A 26,647-nucleotide genomic window follows, 5' to 3' on the forward strand; every position below is an offset into this window, starting at 1 on the left:
CGTTCAATGTTTGTATATATTCCTACCAACAATATCTTCAATCTAGGCTTTTTCTATCATTTGCCTCAAAAGTTTACCAGCCTCTGCACATCCCCAATTCCATAGCCACTTCTACATGTTTAGGTATTTAGTACAACAGCACTTATGTTGTGGTTACCAAAATCTGTCTTAGTTTCCTATGGCTATTGTAACAAAATTACTATAAACTTGGTGGCTTAAAACAAAAGAAATTTATTCCCTCACAGGTCTGGAGGCCAGAAATCTGAAATCAAGGCATTGGCAGAGCCATGGTCCTTCTGAAGGCTCTAAGGGAGACTGTTTCCTTGTCTCTTCCAGCTTCTAATGGTTTTTAGAATTCCTTGGCTTGTGACTTACATAACTCCAGTCTCTACCTCTGTCTTCTCCTCATGTCTTCTACACTTCTGCTGCTTTTAAGGATACCCATCATTGGGTTCAGGGGTCTACCCAGTTAATCCAGGATGATTTCAAAGACCCTTATTCCAAATAAGGTCACATTCCTAAGTACTGGAGATTAAGACTTGAACATATCTTTTTTTTTTTTTTTTTTTTGAGACAGAGTCTTGCTCTGTTGCCCAGTCTGGAGTGCAGTGGTGTGATCTTGGCTCACTGCAACCTCCGCCTCCTGGTTTCACACCATTCTCCTGCCTCAGCCTCCTGAGTAGCTGGGACTACAGGTGTCCACCACAACGCCCAGCTAATTTTTTATATTTTTAGTAGAGATGGGGTTTCATCGTGTTAGCCAGGATGGTCTTGATCTCCTGACCTCGTAATCCACCCGCCTCAGCCTCCCAAAGTGCTGGGATTACAGGTGTGAGCCACTGTGCCCAGCCGAACATATCTTTTTTTCTTCTAACTTTTATTTTAGGTTCAAGGGTTATGTGTGCAGGTTTGTTGTATAGGTAAATTGCATGTCATAGGGGTTCAGTGTGCAGATTATTTTGTCACCCAAGTAGTAAGCATAGTACCTGATAGGCAGTTCTTCGGTCCTCATCCTTCTCCTACCCTGCACCCTGGAGTAGGCCCCAGTGTCTCTTGTTCCCTTCTTTGTGTCCATATGTACTCTATGTTTAGCTCCCACTTATAAAAATGAGAACATGCGGTGTTTGGTTTTCTGTTCTTGTGTTAGCTCACTTAGGATAATGGCTTCCAGCTCCATCCAGGTTGCTGCAAAGGACATGATCTCATTCTTTTTTATGGCTGCATAGTATTCCATGTCATATATGTACCACATTTTCCTATCCAGCCTACCATTGATGGGCATTTAGGTTGATTTCATGACTTTGCTATTGTTAATAGTGCTCTGAAAAACATTTTCATGTGTGTGTCTTTAGGGTAGAATGATTTTCATTCCTTTGGGTATATACCTGATAATGGGATTGCTGGGTCAAATGGTAATTCTGTTTTAAGTTCTTTCAGACATCACCAAACTGCTTTCCTCAATGGCTGAACTAATTTACATTCCCACCAGCAGTGTATAAGCATTTCCTTTTCTCTGCAACCTCACCAGCATCTGTTGTTTTTTGACTTTCTAGTAATAGCCATTCTGACTGGTGTGAGATGGTATCTCATGGTTTTGATTTGCATCCCTCAAATGATTAGTGATGTTGAGCATTTTTTCATATGCTTTTTGGCCACATGTATGTCTTTTGAAAAGTGTTCATGTCCTTTGCCCACTTTTTAATGGGGTTGTTTTTTGCTTATAAATTCAAGTTCCTTATAGATTGGATTTTTTTTTTGAGGTTCACCATTATCTACTGCAGTTTCCAAATGTAAGTGAAGCATATTGCTTCTAAAGCTCTTTTCCAGTATTGTGATCTGTGATTTGTTTTTCAACTTTTATTATAGATTAAGGGTTGCATGTGTAGGTTTGTTACATGGGTATATTGCATGATGCTGAGGGTTGGGGCACAAATGATCCCATCACCCAGGTAGTGAGCATAGTGCACAATAGGTTGTTTTTCAACCCATGCTCCCCTCCCTCCCTGATCTGTGATTTTTATGTCAATGTGCTTAATGTGTATTATGTGTATTATTCATTCATTCCTCACAACTTGTAAAGCAGGTATTATCATTACCATTGTATAGTTGAGAAACTGAGGCTCAAAGCTATGAAGTGACTCACTCAGTATCACAAAGTTTATAGTAGAACCAAGATGTGAACCCAAATCTTCCAGATGACAAAACTGAAGCTTTTACTCTATTTTTTGTTTGTTTGTTTGTTTTTTGAGACAGAGTCTCGCTCTATCACCCAGGCTGGAGTGCAGTGGCGTGACTTTCTATTATATTGCCTTGCAACGTTGTTCTCAGAATAGACAAAAACTTCGTGGAACAGTATTTTACTCCTATGATAATAGTAGACAGTAGGGATGTATATTTCATCAGCCCCCAAACACACACACACACACACACACACACACACGAAGAATGTTTACATAGGCAATAGTGGCAGAAATTTTACCCCTGTTTATATAAATGCAATTAAGTAAAATTGTATAATTTCCAAAAGTTGCTGTAACCCCTTCTATGGCTCCAATGCCCATCTTCCATTTCCCGTGCCCTAATACTACTCAGTAGTAGAATAATTGAAAGATAATGCAACATTTATGTGGTGATAGGAATGATCCAGTAAAGAGGGAAAAGTTGATGATTTTAGTGAGAAAGGGGATAATTGCAGGAATAACGCCCTTGAGTATACACAAAGGAGTGAAATTAAGTGCACAAGTGATGGGACAAGGATTGTTCATTCATTGTAAGAGAATGGGTAAAAATATGGGTTTGGATGCAAGAGTGCTGATAGATTTGTTGGTAATAAAATTGTGTAAACTAAAGTAGTTATCTAATGTTGATGTTGATCAGATGTGAGGTTTTACACATGCTAAACATTAAATGAAAAGTCTTAAATTTTATTTCAGTTATAGTTATGCCATCCATGATTATACATAATGGATAAAGTTACAAAAGGGCAGAACCAAGGAAATACTAAATCATTGTCACTGCATGCTATAATCAATACATTCTCTGTGGGAAAAATTACAATATGGGGAAATGTATATTTGCCTGGGACTTAGTTGTCTCAAGAGCTATTGAAATTATATCTTGAAACTTTATCCATGTTATTTGTCCTACTTAAAAATTAAAAATTAAAACGCTTTCTTCAAACTCTCACATGTATCCCACTAACTAACCTCTTAGTGGTTCTAACCGTCTTGCGAATGAATACCTTTAGTTTCACATGAATAACAGTGGGAATGGATGTGGTTCATATCTATTCCTATCCCTGAAGACCTAACCCAGTTGACATGCATATGACAGCATGTGTGTCATTGTCATATCCACTCCTTCCAGATAAGGCATTTAAGTTAAATATTCTTTTAGATCATTATAGTGCGGTGGAAAACAAATTGTGTTACCTAAATATAAATTCCCGTATACACTTTGAACACACAGTGCCTGGAAAACCTAAGAGATTCGTTTATAATGAAAAGCTTGGAATCCAAGTAGGAAAAGTTCCTCAAAGAACAAGATCAGGAACAAGCATGCTAAGAAATAAAGTAGACAGCAAAAAGAAAAAAAAGGCAACTATGGAGACATTGCCAATATTAAATATAAAGTAAGCAAGTAAAGGCCAAGGTGGGCAGATTACGTGAGCTCCCGAGTTCAAGACCAGCCTGGGCAACATAGTGAGACCCCGTCTCCATAAAAAATACAAAAAAATTAGCCAACTACTCAACTAACCCAGCTACTCCGGTGGCTGAGGTAAGAGGGTCAGGAGGCGGAGGCTGCAGTGAGCTTTCATCGCACCACTCCACTCCAGCCTGGGCAACAGCAAAACCTCATCTCAAAAATAAAAATAAACAAACACACAAAAACCAAAGTGAGCAAGTGAAATAATGAAGACCTGTGCTGCTTTTATCTTCAGGAAACAAATTGAAATTCAGGTTTTTCTTACAAGTGATGAGTAAGAGGAACTGTAAATTTTCCAAAAAATCATAATAGATTTCAAATCAAGTAAATTTATTGCTTAGAGAAATCTGACTTTTCTTGCCAAATATGCTCATGTCTGGCTAGGTGCGGTGACACACACCTGTAATCACAGCAATTTAGGGGGCTGAGGTGGGAAGATCACCTGAGCTCAGGATTTCAAGACCAGCCTGGGCAACATGGCAAAACCCTGTCTCTACAAAAAAATACAAAAATTAGCCAGGCCTGGTGGCATACACCTGTAGTCCCAGCTACTCAGGAGGATGACCTAAGAGGATCGCTTGAGCCCATGAGGCAGAAGTTGCAATGAGCCAAGATCATGCCAATGCACTCCAGCCTGAGTGACAGAGCAAGACCCTGTCTCAAAAAATAAAATTAAATTATAATTTAAAAAATATGTTCCTGTCTAGACAGTACTGTCAGGATCAGAAAGGTACTGATTAATTTGGTCTGATACAATAGAGGCTCCAACCAAGCAATACATTATGACTTTGATCGGTACCATGCTTATACAAGAATTTGGAGACTGTTTTCATCCCCCAAATTATAAAAATGATTGAAACTTGATCATAGATTCCTCTACTATGTCATTTAAGCTTTGTGTTACATTCTGCGTGAAAGATTTTCTTGAAATAACTCAAAGGTAAAGCATTCATTTATTCAATCGCTATGAAGTGTATTACCATGTGCCAGACAATAAGGTTTCTACAGTAAATGAGATAAGCCAAGTCACTACATTCAGGAAGCTTACATTCTAATGAGTCAATCAGGATTGAGTTACCCCTTATGTTTAACCTAAACAACTTGATAAAGCTATTATATTAAGTTGAACTACCAATATGTATGAAGCTACCAATATTCAATAAAAACAGCAATTTCATGCCGTTCTACCAGCTATTAATTAGGTAAATGTCTACCAACCATTCCAAAGAAGAAGAGAATTTTTTTCCTGTACCATTGACATAGCTTTCTTGTCATAAAACAGGAATGATTATAAGAAGCAAATAAATTATTGGGTAGTGATAGTGAAAATAAACCACCCATTTGACTTTTGTAGATACTGATGTTAGAAGTACCCACTTGGAAGACATTTTACAATTTTTTTTACAAAGTTGAAAACAAAAATCCTGTATACTTTTTTGTCTACCATCTCACATATAAGAATTCATGCAAAAAAATTTCTTTCCTAGAATTCAGTGTCAGGAAACTGTTTACCTCCTTTTTTTTTCTTTTCTTTTTAAAAAAGAGACAAGGTCTCATCCTGGCTAACACGGTGAAACCCCATCTCTACTAAAAATACAAAAACATTAGCCGGGCATAATGGTGGGCGCCTGTAGTCCCAGCTACTCGGGAGGATGAGGCAGGAGAATGGCGTGAACCCGGGAGGCTTACAGTGAGCCGAGATTGCACCACTGCACTCCAGCCTGGGCGACTGAGTGAGACTCCCTCTCAAAAAAAAAAAAGGGACAAGGTCTCATTCTGTTGCCCAGGCTGGAGTATAAGTGGTATGATCCTAGCTCACTACAGCCTCCAACTCCTGGGCTCAAGTAATCCTCCCACCTCAGCCTCCTGAGTAGCTGGGACTGCAGGCATGTGACACCATGCCTGGCTAATTTTAAAATTTGTTTTGGAGAGACAGGCTCTCACTATGTTGCCCAGGCTGGTCTCAAACTTCTCTGCTCAATCACTCCTCCCACCTTGGACTCCCAAAAGCCTGAGATTATAGGCTTGAGCTACCACACCCAGCCTTGTTTGCCTCTTCAGATGAATTCTGTTGAAACTAGAAATTTGATGTATTTTCTCTTCTTGTATGACAACCAGGAAGCCAGTAACACTATATTTAATGTTCTTTGACAGTGATCAATTCACCCAGATTTCTGGTTCATCTGTTTTTCTTTCCTGTTTTTCTAATGTATTCTTTTTCTATTTTGTCTTATATTGTATATATTTTAATGTTGCAGGCCACTGTATGTCTTTTTTTGGTAGTAGGCAGTATGAATAATAATTTAGCTAGATGTTAATGTAAAACTCTTTTTCATTTATTCTACAAATACTTACCGGGCATTTACTCTGCTAGACACAAGAGATTAAGCAATGAACAAGACAGGCAAGATCCATGCGAGGTGTAATTATAGGTGAAAATGAACTTTTGGTGTTCCCAAATAAATGGTCAGAGCTTGATGTCTTGGTGGAAAACTTTGTGGATATTCAGAAAGCTGAATCAATTTCAGACACCACTTTTTCAGTGAACCTGTGCTGTTTATGGCTCATGGTAAAATAGTGAAAATTGGGATAAATTTAAGCTAAAGTATCTCTCCCTGTGAAGAGTTTACAGTTTTACGAATCCAGATAAAACCATTATATTTGAAGTGTCTCTACTAAGTGCTATTTATGATAAAATGGTTATTTATCACACCTAGATCCCTTCTTCAAAGAGCTTCAATCTAGTTGATAAATATGAACACAAAATGAAGATTAAAGGAATAAGGATAGTGTAGGTACTTATACCTGTCATGGGACATGGAATTTTAATAATGAAAAAATGATAACACTTTTTAAAGTTATTATTCTTGTCATCATCATTTTTGTGTTGTCTAAGTAGTTCAGATTCTGGCAGAGGAAGTCAGGTAATGTGGAAATTGTTTCTAAGAGGTTAGAGAACAAACCAATATCCCAGAGCATAACCTTGACAGAATCACTCTCTGAGATTTGGTTGTATGTTATTATAGAATCTTTGGTGAAAGCCTCCTCAGGGACAGCTAGTCTATCTCCCATCTTCAAGGCATCTTCTACCTACACCATAAAAAAACAGATGACTCCCCAAGATTCTTAAGAAAGAGATCCAAGTTCAAATTCAGAACATCTTAATATGCCTTCCAAACTTCCCCATAAGATGAATCAAAACAAATCATTAAAGGACCAAAAGTATTCACTTTGAAAAAACTACCCACTGCCCTCACTTCCTTGCCTCCCAGAAAGAATGTCATCTGTGGACCAATCATCATATTCTAAAAAATTTGCAAATTTCCCATTTTTGCTTTCCAAGGCAGCTGTAGAAAAGGAGCTGGGAGTTTACGTGAGTAGTTGCAGTTACAAACTTCAGCCAGCCAAAAAGTATCTTAATTTCATAGCAAATCTAAAAGGGAGGACTTTTGACATCTGGGCGGACCTGGAAAGGCCAGGGACACACCGTCAGTTCATCAGATTATATTATCCTTGAGAAACTTTGGAAGAGCTACAGGGAGATTAGAAACTTTTTAAAAAGCACTAAGCAAACAACTGCATCTGTGTGATAATGACAGCAACCCCAGTGTCCTTTTTCTCTTGGGCAGTAGCCTCTGCTGAATTCTTTCCCCTACTACTTTAGGTATCCTAGTGCTGTACCTTCAACAATTTTCAGATCCTCACAGTAGGAGTTATAATTCTGTATCTTGGATACATGGTGGTATCAGCAGTACAACTCCCAGGGTCTGCCCATGTCTTGCCTTTCCACTTCTTCATTTCTGCAATGGGAATAAGATTGACCAAATAATCCACAGAACAGCATCTCTGTTCACTAAATAAATTAAAAACATTTATCAGAAAAATTATTTTCATATTCTTAATGACAGAAGATATTTGCCTTATAGCACAAAGTCCTATCTTCTGCATTTCTAGGTAGCAGATTTTGTTACCCTCTTCTAGAAAAGTGTGTTTGGTACAATGTGGACCATTTTCCTCTATAGGCAAAGAACTGTAAAGTTCCTAAATATGGATCACACCATGGGAAACTATATTGTGGAAACTCAGAAACCTCAAAAAACAAGTTCTTAGAAGGCCATCTCTTTCACCTCCCTGCCTTTTTAGATTTAAAATGGAAAATGATCTCAGAGAAATATTCTCCAACCTCTTACCCAGTATTCCAGATCAGTTTAGCTCTGTCTCCATAGATAGGATAACAACTGCTTCCTAAATTAACATACTCCAGGCTGGGTGCAGTGGTTCATGCCTGTAAACCCAGTGCTTTGGGAGGCTGAGGCAGGAGGATTACTTGAGTCCAGGAGTTCAAGAACAGCCTGAGAAACATAGCGAGACCCTGCGTGGTGGTGGGTGCCTGTAGTCCCAGCTACTCAGGAGGCTGAGGCAGGAGAATGGTGTGAACCCTGGAGGCGGAGCTTGCAGTGAGCCGAGATCGTGCCACTGCACTCCAGCCTGGGCGACAGCACAAGACTCAGTCTCAAAAAAAAAAAAACAAAAAATCAATTAGTTAACCTATTCCAGAGAGTATTGGCGTTCGGGACTTACATCAGTAAGTCAGTCATCTAATTCTGAACACTCTAATTCTGAGCACCTACTGTGTACCAGGTACTACACATATAACAATGAAAACTATAGGTCCTCCCCTCATGGAGTTACCATGCTAGGGAATAAAACAGGCAGTCTAATATGACAGTAAGTTGGATTCTATGAAAGGGGAAATATAAAGTGTTAGGGAAGCATAATTTATAGGGACCTAGCTTTTATCTGTAAGAGTTGGGGACAGCTTTTGTTAGGAAGTGACATCCAAACTGAAATTTGAAGATAAGTGACACAAGGCTGGACATGGTGGCTCATGCCGTAATCTCAACACTTTGGGAGACTGGGGTGGGAGGATTGCTTGAGATTAAGAGTTCAAGACAAGCCTAGACAACATAGCGAGACCTGTCCCTATGTAAAAAAGTAAAATAAGTAAATTAATTTGTTTAAAAGAGTGGCAAAGACTGGTACATTTGAGGAACTAAAAGAATCCAGCATTTTATCCAAAACACAATTAGCCATCAATGGAATTTAAGCAAGGCACTGATCTAATGATTTTTGTTTTGTTTTGTTTTTTAAATCATTCTAACTACAGAAAGAATCAGTGTAAGAGACCAATCTGGAGATTTTTTGCAGTAGTTCAGATTTTTTTTAAAAGGTGACTTTTTAAAATTGATGAGTGAATATTAATACATTATCTTTAAGTTCCATAATTTACATAATGGTCTGTTCTTTGTATTGTACATTCTATGGGTTTTGGCAAATATATTACATGTATCCACCATCATGTATCATACAGAATAGTTTCACTGCCCTGCGCTCCACTTCTTCTCTCCCTCACTTTCCCCGAACACCTGGCAACTACTGTCTTCATAGTTTTGTCCTTTCAGGAATGTCGTATGTTTGGAATCATACAACATATAGCCTTTTCAGGTTGGCATTTTTCACTTACCAATATGCTTTCAAGGTTGCTCCATGTCTTTTTTGGCTAGATAGCTCATTTCTTTTTAACATTGAATAATATCCCATTGTATGGATGTATCAGTTTGTCTGTCCGTTCATGTGGATGTCCAGTTGTTCCAGGAACTTTTGCTGAAAAGACTCTTATTAAATTGCCTTTCCTTGTTTGTCTATATACAGTTCAGTTTACTATATTTGCGTGGATTTATTTGTAGGCTTTTTCTTCTGTCCCATTGATCTCTTTGTCTGTTCTTTTCCCAATACCCACCATTTTGATTGCTGAAGATTTATGGTAAGTTTTAGAAACAGGTAGTGTCAATCTTCTGACATTCTTCTCTTTCAGTAATATGTTGGCTATAATGGGTCTTTTGCCTTTCTATATAAGCTTTAGATAATCAGTTTGTTGATATTCACAAAATAACTTGCTGGGATTTTGATTGGAATTGTATTGAAACTATAGATCAAGTTGGAAAGAGCTAATATCTTGACAATGTTGAGTCTTCCTATCCATGAACATGGAATAACTCTTCATTTACTTAGATCTTTGATTTCTTTCATCATATTTTTGTAGTTTTCCTCATATAAATCTGTACATGTTTTGTTAATTTATACCTAAGTATTCCATTTTTTAGAGTGACAAATGTAAATGATATTATTTTTTAATTTCAAATTCCAGTTCTTCATTTCTGGTATATAAGATAGCTATTGACCTTTATATATTCATCTTGTATCCTGTACCCTCACTATAGTTGCTACTAGTTCCTGTAATATTCCTTTATTCTTAGTTTAATGTTAATGGTGTATCAGTCATGATAGCCCCTTTTTCATTTCTGATATTGGTAATTTGTGTCTTCAATCTTTTCTTCTTAGATAGCCTGGCTACAAGTTTATCATTTTTATTGAAATTTTTAAAGAACCAGGTTTTTGTCAATTTTCATCAGTTTTATGTTTCAATTTTATTGGTTTCTGCCCTAATTTTTGTTGCTTTTATTCTTCTGATTACTTTGGATTTAATATGCTCTTCTTTCTTCTAGTTTTCTTTTGTGGTAGCTTAGATTATTGATTTTAGATCTTCCTTCTTTGGTAATATATAGATTCAATGTTATAAATTTCCTTTTGAAAATTACGTTTGCTGCATCCACAAATTTTAATGAGTTGTATTTTCATTTTTGTTTAGTTAAACATATTATTTAATTCCGCTTGACATGACTATTTTGATTCATGCTTTATCCAGAAATGTATTGTTTAATCTCCAGGTATTTTGGCATTTCTCAGCCATCTTTCTTTTTTACATTTCTCATTTAGCTCCATTATGGCATTATTAGAGCACACTTTGTATCATTTCTACTTGTTTAAATCTGTTAAGGTATATCTTATGGCCCAGAACGTGGTCAGTCTTAGTGAATATTCTGTATGACTTTGAGAAGGATGTATATTCTGCTTTTGTTGAAGTTTTCTATGAATGCCAATTTGGTCCACTTGATTGATGGTGCTATTCAGTTCAGCTGTTTTCTTACTGATTTTCTGCCTGCTGGATCTGACAATTACTGATAATGGTGTGTTGAAACCTCTAACTATAATAGTGAGCTAATATATTTCTCCTTGCAATTCTATCAGTTGTTGCCAAATGTACTTTTTACATTCTGTTCTTAGGTGCATACATGCTAAAGACTGTTGCGTCCTTTTGGAGAATTAACCTCTTTATCATTATGTAATGCCCCTCTTTATCCCTGATAATTTTCTTTCTTTTTTTCTTTTTTGTTCTTGTTTTTATTTATTTTTTAAAATTATACTTTAAGTTCTAGGGTACATGTGCACAATGTGCAGGTTTGCTACATAGATATACATGTGCCATGTTGGTGTGCTGCACCCATTAATTTGTCATTTACATTAGGTGTTTTTCCTAATGCTATCTCTCCCTGTGCCCCTCACCCCACAGCAGGCCCCAGGGTGTGATGTTCCCCGCCCTGTGTCCAGTTGTTCTCATTGTTCAATTCCCACCTATGAGTGAGAACATGCAGTGTTTGGTTTTCTGTCCTTGTGATAGTTTGCTCAGAATGATGGTTTCCACCTTCATCCATATCCCTGCAATAGACATGAACTCATCCTATTTTATGGCTGCATAGTATTCCATGGTGTATATGTGCCACATTTTCTTAATCCAGTCTATCATTGATGGATATTTGGGTTGGTTCCAAGTCTTTGCTATTGTGAATAGTGCCACAATAAACATACGTGTGCATGTGTCTTTATAGTAGCATGATTTATAATCCTTTGGGTATATACCCAGTAATGAAATCTCTGGGTCAAATGGTATTTCTAGTTCTAGATCCTTGATGAATTGCCACACTGATTGTAAGTTTCCTGAGGCCTCCCCAGTCATGCTGAACTCTGAGTCAGTTAAACCTCTTTTCTTTATAAATTACCCAGTCTCGGGTATGTCCTTATAGCAGCACGAGAACAAACAGACTGATACAACCTGTGTATTTGTATTTTCAATGGATTTCTTGGCCAGGCACAGTGGCTCATGCCTGTAATCCCAACACTAGGAAAAGGAGGATCTCTTAAGCCCAAGAGTTTAAGACCAGTCTGGGCAACACAGTGAGACCCCATCTCTACAAAAAAAAAAATTTAAATATTAGCAAGGCATGGTAGCACATACCTATAGTCCTAGCTACTCAGGAAGCTGAGGTGGGAAGATCACTTGAGCCCAGGAGTTCAAGGCTTCAGTGAGCTATGATTGCACTACTGTACTCCAGCCTGGGTGACAGAGTGAGACCCTGCCTATAAATAAATAAATAGTTTCTTATATATAACATATAATTGGGTCTTATTATTTTATTCACTCTGAAAATCTCTGTCTTTTAATTGGCATTTAGACCATTTTATGTTTGAAGTGACTATTGATATTGTTGGATTAATATCTACCATATCTGTTACTGTTTTCTCTTGGTTGCCTTGTTCTTGGTTCCTTTTTCTGTCTTTCATTCTTTTCCTGCCCTCTGTGATTTTAACTGAACATTTCAATAATTCTTTTTTCTTTTCTCTTAGCATATCATATGGTTTCCCTAGAGTTTGCAATATACATTTACAGATAATCCAGGTTTACTTTCAAATAACACTACGCTGCATCATGTGTAAGTGCAAATACATTATAACAGAGTTTTTCCAATTCTTCCCTCTCGTCCCTTATAATATTACTGTCATTTATTTCACTTATTCATAACTATAGTTGCTGAATACATTGTTGTTATTTTTGTTCTAAATAAAGTATTGTCAGACCAATTAAGAATAAGAAAATTAAGATTTTCTATGATCTTTATGCCTTATTTAGGGCTTTTTTTTTTTTCTTTGACAGAGTCTTGTTTTGTAACCCAGGCTGGAGTGCAGTGGCACAATGATAGCTGACTGCAGCCTCGACCTCCTGGGCTCAAGTGGTCTTCCTGTAGCTGGGACTACAGCTGTATGCCACTATGCCTGGGTAATCTTTATTTCATTTTTTTGTAGAGACGAGGTCTTGGTATGTTGCCCAGGCTGGTCACTCCTGGGCTCAAGCAATCCTCCCGCCTCGGCCTCCCAAAGTTCTGGGATTACAGGTGTGAGCCACCACACCTGGCCAGGCTCTTTCTTTAGATCCACTTTCTGACCAATATTATTTTCTTTCTTTTCTGAAGAACTTTTAAAATTTCTTGCAAGCAGGTCTGCCAGCACAAATTTCCTCAATATTTGTTTGTTTGAGGAAGTCTTTATTTCACTTTCACTTTTGAAGGATAATCTCTCTAGGTCTAGAATTCTTTATTGGTGGATTTTTTTCTTTCAACATTTTAAATATTTCTATCTTCTTGCTTCCATGGTTTCTGAGAAAAGTCAGATGTCATTCTTATTCTTGCTTCTATATAGGTAAGATTCTCCCCTGACACTCCCCCTCCCCAACTTCTTTTAAGATTTTTTCTTTGCCTTTGATTTTCTGTAGTTTGAATATGATTATCTCTAAGTGTAGGATTTTTTTGGTATTTATCTTGCTTCATGTTCTCCAAGATTCCTGGATCTGTGGTTTGATATCTCTAGGAAAATTCTCAGTTACTTCAAGTACTTCTTCTGTTCCTTTCTTTCTTCTCGTTTTGATATTCTCATTAGAAATATATTGCACCTTTTGCAATTGTCCCATGATTCTTAGAAATCTTTTCTGCCTTTTTCATACTTTTTCTCTTTGCATTTCAGTTTTGGAAGTTTCCATTGACATTTATTCAAGCTCAGATTCTTTCCTTAGCCATATACAGTCCACTGAGGACCCCATCAAAGGCATTCTACATTTCTGTTACAGTGTGTTTTTTATTTCCAGCATTTCCTTTAAATTCTTTCTTTGAGTTTCCATTTCTCTTCTTACGTTACCCATGTGGTCTTGCATGTTGTCCATTTTTCCACTAGAACCCTTAGCATATTAATCACAGTTGTTTTATATTCAGTTTTTATCTTTCAATCTTGTCCACAATAAGCCTCTAGCTGATTGCAAATTATAGCTTCAGTTTTTCTGCCCTAGTACTGGCTCCAGTGGTTATTTCTGCTCCTTTGTTTCTGCTCCAGTAAAATGTATTCTCTATATCCACCGGCCTGTTTGTCCAATTTTTGAGGCAGTGATTTGCCCTGTGACTCTAATCTCTGATGTATCTAATACGACCTCCTGATTTTTATTCACTTTTTCTTTGTTGTAAGAACTGTAGTGACAAATTCTAAGCCTCTTATATGCTAGAATAGAAACTAGTAGTCATTATTTCTCTTTTTAACTTATGCTACATGGTTTAAATGTGTTTCTTTTGTTTTTTTCTTTATAGTAGCATATAGCACTCCTATTAAGTAGTCTGGTAAGTGCCTTATCTTATCCAGCAGATGATTGTAGGCCAGGGATCTGACCAGTCACTATCATTGTTCATCTCAAATGAACCCCCATGGACAACCTTTTTTTTTTTTTTTTTTTTTTTGAGACGGAGTCTTGCTCTGTCGCCCAGGCTGGAGTGCAGTGGCGCGATCTCGGCTCACTGCAACCTCCGCCTCCCGGGTTCACGCCATTCTCCTGCCTCAGCCTCTCCGAGTAGCTGGGACTACAGGCACCCGCCACCACGCCCGGCTAATTTTTTGTATTTTTGGTAGAGACGGGGTTTCACCGTGGTCTCGATCTCCTGACCTCGTGATCCGCCCGCCTCGGCCTCCCAAAGTGCTGGGATTACAAGCGTGAGCCACCGCGCCCGGCCCCATCCTTTTAATTTTTTGCTAACATCTGGGCTCAAGAGAACTTCAGAGTAAAAGTCATTTGGAATATATATAGGTCATTCCTATGCATACTCCCTTGTTTCCTCAACAGTCAGTTAAAGCACTATACATTTTAGTGTCGCTTTATTTTTTTTTTCCTTAAGTATTAAATTAGAATGGTTTTCTGTTTTGGGCTTTGATACTCTGGAGAATAGGAGTTCAAGTGCATTTTTCTCTTTGGATATACTGTATTGTTATTTGTTTTTTCCTCTTGAAGAAAGCATTAAACCTTTCAAAAACTGCTTAAAAAGCAAAGGCCTTCCCCTATGACCTGGAACAAGACAGGGATATCTACTTTTACCATTTCTATTCAACACTGTACTGGAGGTACTAGGTAGGGCAATTAGGCAAGAAAAGGAAATAGAAGGCATTCAGATCGGAAAGGTAGAAGTAACACTATCTTTATTTGTAGATGACATGATGTTATACTTAGAAAATAGTAAGTAATCCACTAAAAATCTATTAGAACTGACAAATGAATCCAGCAAGTTTGCAGGATACAATCATGTACTTGTAACTTGGTATATTATACAGAAATTACATAAATTAATTATATTTCTGTACAGTAGCAATGAACAAATTAAAAATGAAATGAAGAAAACTTCACTTATAAAATAAAAAATAAAATATTAATACATAGTGATAAATTTAACAAATGAAGTACAAGGTTTACTTTAAAAACTGTAAAACATTGTTGAAAGAAATTGAAGAGCACCAAAATATATGGAAATATATCTCATACTCATGGATTGGAAGACTAAATATTGTTAAAATGCTCAAAATTGATTTATAGATTCAACACAATTCCTATTGAAATCCCCATTAACTTATTTGCAGAAATTGATAAGCTGATCTTAAACTTAATATGGAAACAAAGAACAGTCAAAACAATCTTGAGAAAGAACAAAGTTGGAAGATTCACACTTCTTGATTTCAAAATTTAGTACAAAGCTACAATAATCAAGATTGTATTATACTGGCACTAAGGATAGACATGTAGCTTAATGGAATAGAGTTGAAGTTGAGGAAAAACCTCTTGCATTTATGGCCAATTAACTTTTGACAAGTATGCAAAGACAATTTAGTGAGGGAAAGAATAGTCTTTTCCACAAATGATACTGTGACAACTGGATATCCACAGGTAAAGGAATGAAGTTGGATCCTCTAATTATACCACACAAAAATTAACTCAAAGTATATCAAAGACCCAAATGTAAAGCTAAAACTATAATCCTGGGAAAGAAACATTGAAGTAAATCTTCTGACCTTGAGTTAGGCAACACCATATAAACACACACTCGAAAAAAGGAAAAGTAGCTTTGACTTAATCAAAATTCAAAACACACTAGGCACAGTGGCTCACGCTCATAATCCCAGCACTTTGAGAGGCCAAGGTGGGAAGATTGCTTGAGCCCAGGAGTTTGAGACTAGCCTGGGCAACATGGTGAAACCCCGACTCTACAAAAAATTAGCCGGGTGCAGTGGTGCACACCTGTAGTCCCAGCTGCCCAGGAGGCTGAGGTGGGAGGATCCCCTGAGCCTGGGAGGTTGAGGCTGCAGTGAGCTGTGATCACTCCACTGCGCTCCAGCTGGGGCAACAGAGTGAGACTCTGTCTAAAAAACAAGCAAACAAAAAAACTAAAAACATTTGAGCTACTAACAATACCATCAAGAAAGTGGAAAGACAAACCACAGAATGGGAGAAAATATTGGCAAATCATATATCTGATAAGGAACTTATATCTAGAATACATAAATAATTTCACAACTCAATAATAAAAAGATGGCATAATTTTAAAATGCAAAAGATTTAAGTAGACATTTCTCCAAAGAAAATATACAAATGGCCAACCATTACATGAACAAAATGCTTAGCATCATTAGTCAGTAGGGAAATTAAAATAAAAACCACAAGAGATACCATTACACACCCACTAGGACAGCTAGAATAAAAAAGACAAGTAACAACAAGCATTGGTGGGGATTTGGAGAAATTGACACTTTCATACATTGCTGGGGAAATGCAAAATCGTACAGCCACTTTAGAAAACAGTCTGGCAGTTCCTCAAAAAAGTTAAACAGGGAGTTAACCATATAACCCAGCAATTCCATTCCTATGTATATACTCAAGACGAAAACATTTGTCCATACCAAAACTTATACATGGATGTTCATAGCAGCATTATTTATAATAGCCAACAAATGAAAATAATCCAAATGGCCATGAACTGATTAATGGAAAGACAGAGTATTCATACAATGAAATATTATTTAGCAATAAAAAGGAATGAAGTAATGATGTGTGCCACAACATGAATGAGCCTTGAAAATCGTACATTAAGTGAAGGAAGCAAGCACAAAAGACCACATATTATATGATTCCATCTACATGAATGTTCAGAATAGGCAAATCTATAGAGACAGAAGTAGAGTAGTAATTGCCAGAAGCTGGGGGATGGGAATGAGGAGTGACTGAAAATGAGTACAAGGTTTCTTTCTGGAGTGATGAAAATGTTCTAAAGTGACTATGGTGCTGGTTGCACAATTCTGTAATTATCCTAAAGACAATTGAGATGTATACTTTAAATGGGGGAATTATATGGTATGTGTATTATATTTTAACTAAGCTGTTAAAAAAAAAAAAAAAAAAGCCAATGCTTCCCTAAGTCCAAAAGTGAGAGAAACTTTTGTTTCCTTCTTTCTTTCCAGTCTTGGCTCTCTCCTGCTTCTTCACCACCCACACTTCAAGTCAGCAGCCTCCAAGAATCACTCAGTTTACAGCCTCTGCTGCCATAATGTCAAACTCTGTAGAAATATGTTATACAAAGCAGAAATCAAAGAGTCATAGCATGTGAAGTCCGACACAAACTGGCAATTACACAGAGATTCAGAGGTCAGGCAGGGGACGAGGGTAAGAATAGGGTTGACTCTGTAACACATTTAAATTCACTTTGCCATCTAGCAAAGTGTAGCATCCTTTAGATTTTTAGCCAGAGGCTTTACTTCATTTATAGTCAGTTTTCTTTGTGTTTTGTTCATAATCCATATGTTGGTTTCTTTGCGTATTTTTTTCTTATGTATATTTGCTGAATCTTTGTTTCCTTGAAATATTTGCCCTCTTCTATTAAACATGTTTGATTTGAAATTTGCATACTTGTTTTCAACCTCTTGATTATATTCTCTAAGAGAAAAGTATATCTGGCCAATGATAAAAATCAATGAGCAAAACTAAAGGTGGCGTCGCAATGACCAGATACCTGTCACACAGCACACATGCCTTGCTAGCTTGGACAAATTGACATCTTAGGGTTACATTGAACTTCAGGAGTTTAATGTTTTTTATTCCCACTGCCTCATATAATGCCTGTTACTTCCTATGTGCTCCATATATATTTATGAGTGAACGAATCAATGAATGAGCTACCTAATAGCCTCTACCTGGCACTGGCACTTCCACTTTCTTCTGTTTTCCATGGACCACTATGCCTTTTTTTTTTCCCCAAGTCTTTCTAACTTGAAGTCTCAGGAAATATTAACTATGTGTAGATTTTATAGCAATGTCATCTTTCTGTCTAGCAAGTAGAAAATCATTCCAGAAGAGAAAAACAGGACTACTACTCTGCTGTGTTTAAATATGGGACTCGTAATCTGTTGTTGATAGTTATCAGAGGTAGTACAGACTTTGCCAAAGAGCAGTGGAGTCACCTGAGACAGTGCAGGAGAAACTAAGACTGCCCATGGTCCCCTGAATTTTGATAGCCCTCTTTGCTTGTCCTACTATTAATCTATTTATACTAAATCTGGCAAAATGACAATTAAATCAAAAGTTGCCAGGAAAATAACCATGTCTTTCAAGACTCTTCTGCTGAGTCACAAAAATTTCAGCCACTTTGCCTGTGAATTGCATTGCTAATTGATTGAATCATCATGGGCCAAACATGCCAAAACAATTCAGAGACAAGGACAGTGCTGGCATGAAGTTTCCAAGAAATGCTGCAGAAACTAAAATTACTTGAATTTATTGGTAGCTGTCTTGCTGGGAAGTGTATTGAAAATTACATTGTACCTAAAAACCAAATATTTGGTGATTTTGGAAATCTAAATTAAAGATAGTAATGACAAGCCAGTGCCAGGATGTGATTTTTCTATTTCTCTTTGCCCTTGGAGTAACGTGTCCAGTAGGTCATTTTCTAAGCTTGGAGAAAACCAGGATTCAGAATATTTCAAACCATTTAATCTCCTCTTGTGTATTAGTGGCCTAATATTACTGCCCTATTCTCCAGCTGCCATGTGCCTGCAAGCATAAATCAATACTGACTATGCTGGTAAGCAACCAGTGTTACTGAAGGGATTATGCACTTTGATTTGCCAAGAGGCTGCCTGCTCTAGTAAGGAGAGGAACCTTCTCAGTTCATTTTGGTTCAGCTCAAGAATCCAAGGGAAGTAAATTAGCTCTTCTAGACATCACTTTTTTTTTCTGTAAAATGTGAGTAGGAATCCTTTCTTCTCAGAAATATTCAGAATGATTAATATAGCATTTGTCCTTTAAGCTCTATCATCAACTGACATCTGTTAAGCACTTCTATATGGCTATTTTACCTTGAAAGGTTTATAGTGCCCTTGAAGGGGAGGCAAAATACACCTATAAAAAGATAAGCCACAGTGCAAAGTGGTGTATTATAAATACCAAAAAAGCAGTACAAATAGTGGGAAGAAAAGGCGATGGCAGAGGCTGCATTGGTATGGAAAGGCTACCAAGACACCAAGGACCTTCACTGTGCAGCAAAGGGGCAGACAAGGGTGGCACCACATGAAAGAGGCAGCATATTCAAAGGACTGTGGCTGAGAAAGAGGTCTAGAATAAAGGAAGTTATAAACGGGAACGTCCCATACACCTATTCTTATGTTTCACTCAGTTTCTAGACAGCATCATCTAGAAGCTAGATTTACCAATTCTGCCTGAATTTCTTTTTTTTAACTTTTATTTTAGGTTCAGGGATACATGTGCAGGGTTGTTATATAGGTAAATCGCATGTCACAGAGGTTTGGTGTGTAGATTATTTGTCACCCAGATAATAAACAAAGTCCCAATAGGCAGTTTTTCAATCCTTTCCCTCCTCCCAGCCTCCACCTTCAAGTAGGCCCTGGTGTCTGTTCTGCCCTTCTTTGTGTCCGTGTGTACTTGATATTTAGCTCCTAAGTGAGCTAAATAAGTGAAAACATGCAGTATTTGGTTTGCTGTTCCTGTGTTAGTTCACTTAGCATTAATGGCTTTCAGCTCCATCCATGTTTCTGAAAAGGACATGATCTCATTCTTTTTTATGGCTACATAGTATTCCATGGTGTATATGTACCACATTTTCTTTATCCAGTCTACTGTTGATGGGCATTTAGGTTGATTCCATGTCTTTGTTATTGTGAATAGTGCTGCATTGAGCATACACATGCTTGCATCTTTATGATAGGATGATTTCTATTCCTTTGGGTATATACTCAGTAGTAGGATTGCTGGCTCAAATGATACTTCTGCTTTAAGTTCTTTGAGAAATCACCACATGCTTTCCACAATGGCTGAACTAATTTACATTCCCACCAGCAGTGTATAAGCATTTCCTTTTCTCTACAATCTTGCCAACGTCTGCTTTTTTTTGTTTTTTTGTTTTTTTTATTTTTTAATAATAACCTTTCTGACTGGTATGAGATGGTGTCTCATGATTTTGATTTGCATTTCTCTAATGATTTTACATGTTTCCATATGCTTGTTGGCTGCATGTGTATCTACTTTTGAAAAGTGTCTGTTCATGTCCTTTGCCCACATTTTAATGAGCTTGTTTGTTTTTTGCTTAATTTATGTTCCTTATAGATTCTGGATAATAGACCTTTGTTAGATGCATAGTTTGCAAATATTCTCTCCCATCTAGGTTGTCTGTTTACTCTGTTGATAGTTTCTTTTTCTGTGCAGAAGCTCTTTAGTTTAATTTGGTACCATTTGTTAATTTTTGTTTTTGTTGTAGTTGCTTTCGGTGTTTTCATAATAAAATCTTTGCCAGGGCCTATGTCCAGAAGTATTGTCTAGGTTATCTTCCAGGGTTTTTATAGTTTTATATTTTGCATTTAATTCTTTGATCCATCTTGAGTTGAATTTTGTACATAAAGTCAAGAAGGAGGCCGGGCTCGGTGCCTCACGCCTGTAATCCCTGCACTTTGGGAGGCCGAGGCGGGTGGATCACGAGGTCAGGAGTTCAAGACCAGCCTGGCCAAGATGGTGAAACCCGTCTCTACTAAAAATACAAAAAATTAGCCGGCATGGTGGCACATGCCTGTAATCCCAGCTACTCAGGAGGCTGAGGCAGAGAATTGCTTAAACCTGGGGGACGGAGGTTGCAGTGAGCTGAGATCGCACCACTGCACCCCAGTCTGGGCATCAGCATGAGACTCCGTCTAAAAAAAAAAGAGGTGGTCCAGCTTCAATCTTCTGCATAAGGGAAGCCAGGACTGCTGGGCCGGATACTCTAGCAGGCATTGCCCACCTGGCTACCAGTGTCCAGTGGATGGAGCACACGCCCTACCATCCAAGTGCGTCCTGGGACAACAGAAGGCCGCAGCCTCCAGTTGAGTTCACCCAGAAGTGGGACTGCTGGGCTGGAAGCTCTAGCAGGCATTGCCCACCTGGCTACTAGTGGTGGGGGTAGGTAGGGGCACACACCCTGCCATAGGGTGCTTCTTGGAACAGCAGGAAACTGCGGTTGCCAGCCAAAGTCGTACTGAAGCAGGACTGATAGGCCAGAAGCTGGAGTGAAGCCGCATTTAGTGAGGGTGTGGAATAATCTTAGTGCTCCCAGGTGCCACAACTGTGTCCTCTGTTGAGGCTGTGGCACTGGTTCTGGTCTGCTGTAGGACCTAAGGCTTGTACAGGTCCCCCTGGACTCAAGAGTTGCCCCCACAGAATATCCAGCTGGCTCTCTGCCTCAGTCTAGAAGCACAGTGGGGGTTTGCAAGGAGGGTGAGAGGGATTCTCCCATTCCCATTCTTGCTCAAGTTCCTGTGGAGAGTGTGAATCCCCTAGGTGGCTGTCCCTCACTCCCCTTTTCCCATGATGGAGAGGTTTTCCTGGCTCCCTACAGAGCCCAGACAGGCTGGGGCCCAGTATTGAATACTTCAATACTCAACTCAAATCCTAATTCCTACAGCTAGCTTTAATAGTTCTTTGCTCTGAATTCTAGTAGCACTGAGAGTCTATATCTAACAATTGCACACTTAAATTTATTTTATCCTATATGTAAATCTTATTTACCAGCTATTGTAAGCTTTTCACACAACCTATTTCTTCTTTTCCTTAGTACCTAACAAGAAGAGTTTTTTAAAACCTCATTTAAATATATGGACCAGGTCGTTAGTTAAAGTGTTAGAATGCACGGGATCTGTTGTTATGTATTTATGACCCTCACTGCTGGCATCTCATGTTAGTATAAGAGACTGTAGAATAGAGGTGAAATAAATTCTTATCTTCATTTGACACAAAAAGGAATTGCATTGCAAAAAGATAGTGATATGCCTTCTTTTGAGAAGTGCCGGTTCATATCCTTTGCCCACTTTTTGATGGGGTTGTTTTTTTCTTGTAAATTTGTTTGAGTTCATTGTAGATTCTAGTTATTAGCCCTTTGTCAGATGCATTTATGCAGCCAAAAAACACATGAAAAAATGCTCATCATCACTGGCCATCAGAGAAATGCAAATCCAAACCACAATGAGATACCATCTCACACCAGTTAGAATGGCGATCATTAAAAGGTCAGGAAACAGCAGGTGCTGGAGAGGATGTGGAGAAATAGAAACGCTTTTGCACTGTTGGTGGGACTATAAACTAGTTCAACCATTGTGGAAGTCAGTGTGGCGATTCCTCAGGGATCTAGAACTAGAAATACCATTTGACCCAGCCATCCCATTACTGAGCATATACCCAAAGGATTATAAAACAAGCTGCTATAAAGACACATGCACACATATGTTTATTGTGGCACTATTCACAATAGCAAAGACTTGGAACCAACCCCAATGTCCATCAATGATAGACTGGATTAAGGAAATGTGGCACATATACACCATGGAATACTATGCAGCCATAAAAAATGATGAGTTCATGTCCTTTGTAGGGACATGGATGAAACTGGAAGCCATCATTCTCAGTAAACTATCACAAGGACAAAAAACCAAACACCACATGTTCTCACTCATAGGTGGGAATTGAACAATGAGAACACATGGACACAGGAAGGGGAACATCACACACCGGGGACTGTTGTGGGGTGACGGGAGAGGGGAGGGAAAGCATTAGGAGATATACCTAATGCTAAATGATGAGTTAATGGGTGCAGCACACCAACATGGCACATGTATACATATGTAACAAACCTGCACGTTGTGCACATGTACCCTAAAACTTAAAGTGTAATAAAAGAAAAGATAGTGATATGCCTTTAAATACTTAAAGACATCATTCAGAAGTTACACGTCCCAAATTCAATCTTGTCTTTCTACTAGTTATTCCCTTTCCAAAGCTACTTTGTTATCAAATAATTTTTTCTAACTTAGTTCATATTTCTCAAAGTACATTCAACAGAACTGTAGTTCCACAGCATGCTAATAAGTGTCCCACAGTGAAGGAGTTCCATAGTAAATAAATTTGGGACAGGCGGAGTTAAATTTTAGTGAGTTTCTTTATAGCAGGACTTCTCAGAACCCTTAATATGGCACTGACCATAGTTAATCAAACTTACTAGTTGCAGAACCCTTTTTTTTCCCACAGAGACTCTGTGAATGTACTTTGGGAAATAGTGCTCTTCCATTCCTCCCCCTCCTTACTCACCTCATTTTTCCTGCTTTGTCTGTTCCTTCTTTGGTTTTCTAACTAGGTAACATTGTACAGTAAAGTGATCTTGCCTTTTTAAGATGCTTTGAGATGGGAATACCTGTCAGAAAGAATCCCCTGTTGCAATTATATCCAGTACCACAAAAATGGCCAAAGCTTCCCTAACAGTGTAAATTTTAAGGCAACTTATTAGGTAGCACGTGGTATCCATTTGAACATAGGCAACTTTTCTAAAAAATATTTTGAGTTACTATGCTATCATTTACCGATTTGAATCTTTATTGGGAATTCAGGTTATTTCTTCTTTTTGCTCTTGCAGGTGACTCTATAATAAACATTTTCATCCGGTATTAACTATGAATATAACTATAATAGAATGAAAATTGAATAGATATTTGCATCTGTGGATTGTCTCTCTCTTCTTCCTTTTATGGGATGCTCTAGAGCCTTCACTGGGGAGCTCCCTGCCTGTCTCCCTCTGATAATACCTGGCTTCTTTCAGGTCTGGAAAGAGATGTCTTGCTTATTGTTATAAACATAAATTGTTGCACTAAACTTGTCCTGTTGTCATAAAGAGTGTAGCTTTAAAGCAAATGGTAACATGACCCTGCTTTGCTCAATTTCAGGCAACTTGAATTTTCTAACTCGTAATCTCTGCCTGTTTCTCCTTGCTTCATAATCTTCGTAAACGCTCCCATCACTGTCAAGAGTTAGATCTTCTTAACGATGTCTCCCTGTTTCAAATGTAGTATGTCCTGAACTCCATGTGTTACTTTTTCTCCTCTTCTACCTGCTTTACCATTTTTCTCTTTTCCTCCTCCCCATTAAAGACATCACTACTCAGTCACTCAAACTAAGAAACCTGAGCTTTATTTGAAACAAATTTACAAGAAAAAAAACGAACAACTCCATCAAAAAGTGGGTGAAGGATATGAACAGACACTTCTCAAAGGAAGACATTTATGCAGCCAAAAGAAACATGAAGAAATGCTCATCATTACTGGCCATCAGAGAAATGCAAATCAAAACCACAATGAGCTACCATCTCACACCAATTAGAATAGCGATCATTAAAAAGTCAGGAAACAACAGGTGCTGGAGAGGATGTGGAGAAATAGGAACACCTTTACACTGTTGGTGGGACTGTAAACTGGTTCAACCATTGTGGAAGTCAGTGTGGCGATTCCTCGGAGATCTAGAACTAGAAATACCATTTGACCCCGCCATCCCATTACTGGATATATACCGAAAGGATTATAAATCATGCTGCTATAAAGACACATGCACATGTATGTTTACTGTGGCACTATTCACAATAGCAAACACTTGGAACCAAGCCAAATGTCCAATAATGATAGAGTGGATTAAGAAAATGTGGCACATATACACCATGGAATACTATGCAGCCATAAAAAATGATGAGTTCATGTCCTTTGTAGGGACATGGATGAAACTGGAAACCATCATTCTCAGCAAACTATCTCAAGGACAAAAAACCAAACACTGCATGTTCTCACTCATAGGTGGGAATTGAACAATGAGAACACATGGACACAGGAAGGGGAACATTACACACCGGGGCCTGTTGTGGGGTGGGGGGAGGGGGGAGGGTTAGCATCAGGAGATATACCTAATGTTAAATGACGAGTTAATGGGTATAGCACACCAACATGGCACATGTATACATATGTAACTAACCTGCATGTTGTGCACATGTACCCTAAAACTTAAAGTATAATAAAAAAAAAAGAAACTTGAGATTTATTCTTGATTCTTCCTTTTCTCCCATTTTACTCATTTCCCTGGACATAGGGTGCATTATCAAGTGATGTCAACTCCATGCCCTACCATACCTCATCATCCCCATACTAAGACACTTTTGATCACTTCCCTTTGCCTAAATGACCAAAATCAAACATTCTTCTCCTGGATAAAATCCGACCTTCCTGACTCCAATCTACTTCAATAGCCTTTTCTACTTTTTCTCTCTCATCTATTCTTCAATCATACCTTCCCCCAAATTCCTTGCCCTTTCATATCATTTTATCTTTGCAATTACTGTTCCTCCATCATCAATACTCTTCTTGGCCTGGTGAATACCATTAGGAAGCCACGTTAGTTGTGTAACACTAAAATAAAGCTATCACCTCCTTAGTTTTGTTTTTAACACTACAAAGTTGTTTTGCTAAGTTGAGTAAAATTATAAACATCCTAGGGAAAGAATCTTGTTAAAGACAGGACATATAGATTTAAGTTATTTATTTATAATTTTATTTCAGTGATTAAAAGAATGTGGTATTTATTAAGGTTTGCTTTATAGCATCTTTGTGGCCAATATTTGTAAATGCTCCATGGATGCTTGAAAGAATGTGTATTCTCTAGTAAATGAATGCAATGTTGCATACCCAGTGGATAAAACATACCAGTTGTGCTCTTCAAATCTACTACATTTTTACTAATTTTTTAAAATCTTCTTTCATCCATTACTGAAAGAAGAGTGTTAAAATCTCCCTCTGTGATTATGGTGTATCAATTTACCCTTATAATAGTTTCAGTTTTTACTTTGTGTAGTTTTGTGTTTTGAGACTATGTTATTGGTTACGTACAAGTTTAGAAATTTTATGTCTTCTTGGTGAATTATTCTTTTATCAGTGTGTAGTGACCCTTTTTATTCCTATTAATGCTTTTTCACCTGATAGCTTTTACTGGACCAGTTTTCCTTTTCAGTATTTGCTCAGTATGTGTTTTTCCATTGCTTGACTTTGAACTTTCTGTATCCTCATATTTTAAATTTATCTCTTATAGGCAGCATATAGTTGGATTTGCTTATTAATACAATCTGAGAACCTCTATCTTTTAACTGATGAATTTAGATCATTGCTATCATATTTTCCTTTTTAACATCTTATTGTGCTATTTATCATACCTTTTATTTACTTCTCTTGTTTTGTTTTTATCTTTTATTTTTTATATTTTGGTTTTAAAATGTTAGCATTACAGCTATGAATGTATGGAATGCAGATATAATTCTTTTGGTTTTATATAGTGGCTGTCAGTTCCATTGCTTCCTACCTATCTAACAAATTTACAGACAATTTGCTTCTGGTTAAGAGGGCAGAGTCCCAAGTCTTAAAACACTTGTTTTTGCTTTTGACATTATTTAATTGACTGATAGAGATGTCAAATATATATAATAATCACCACTTGGCTGTTCACATACTGTACCCTGAAAAC

The 26,647-nt window shown here is 37.7% G+C and overlaps 1 protein-coding gene across 4 annotated transcripts in view; it reads left to right on the forward strand.

The window, feature by feature from the left end:
• Nucleotides 1-26,647, forward strand: part of EXOC6B (exocyst complex component 6B) — a 677,279-nt gene that overhangs the window by 601,424 nt on the left and 49,208 nt on the right. The window contains exon 21 of one of the 4 annotated variants that reach the window (XM_032178397.2): nt 17,254-17,881. The exons of the other annotated variants lie outside the window; for them this stretch is intronic. Within the exon in view, the coding sequence (XP_032034288.1) occupies nt 17,254-17,340 (87 nt within the window). The 3' untranslated portion in view covers nt 17,341-17,881. Of the gene's footprint in view, nt 1-17,253; nt 17,882-26,647 lie in introns of those variants that run through there. 4 annotated transcript variants of the gene reach the window in all.

Source organism: Hylobates moloch, unplaced genomic scaffold, assembly GCF_009828535.3.
Source record: "Hylobates moloch isolate HMO894 unplaced genomic scaffold, HMol_V3 SCAFFOLD_15, whole genome shotgun sequence".
Classification (NCBI taxonomy): Eukaryota; Metazoa; Chordata; class Mammalia; order Primates; family Hylobatidae; genus Hylobates; species Hylobates moloch.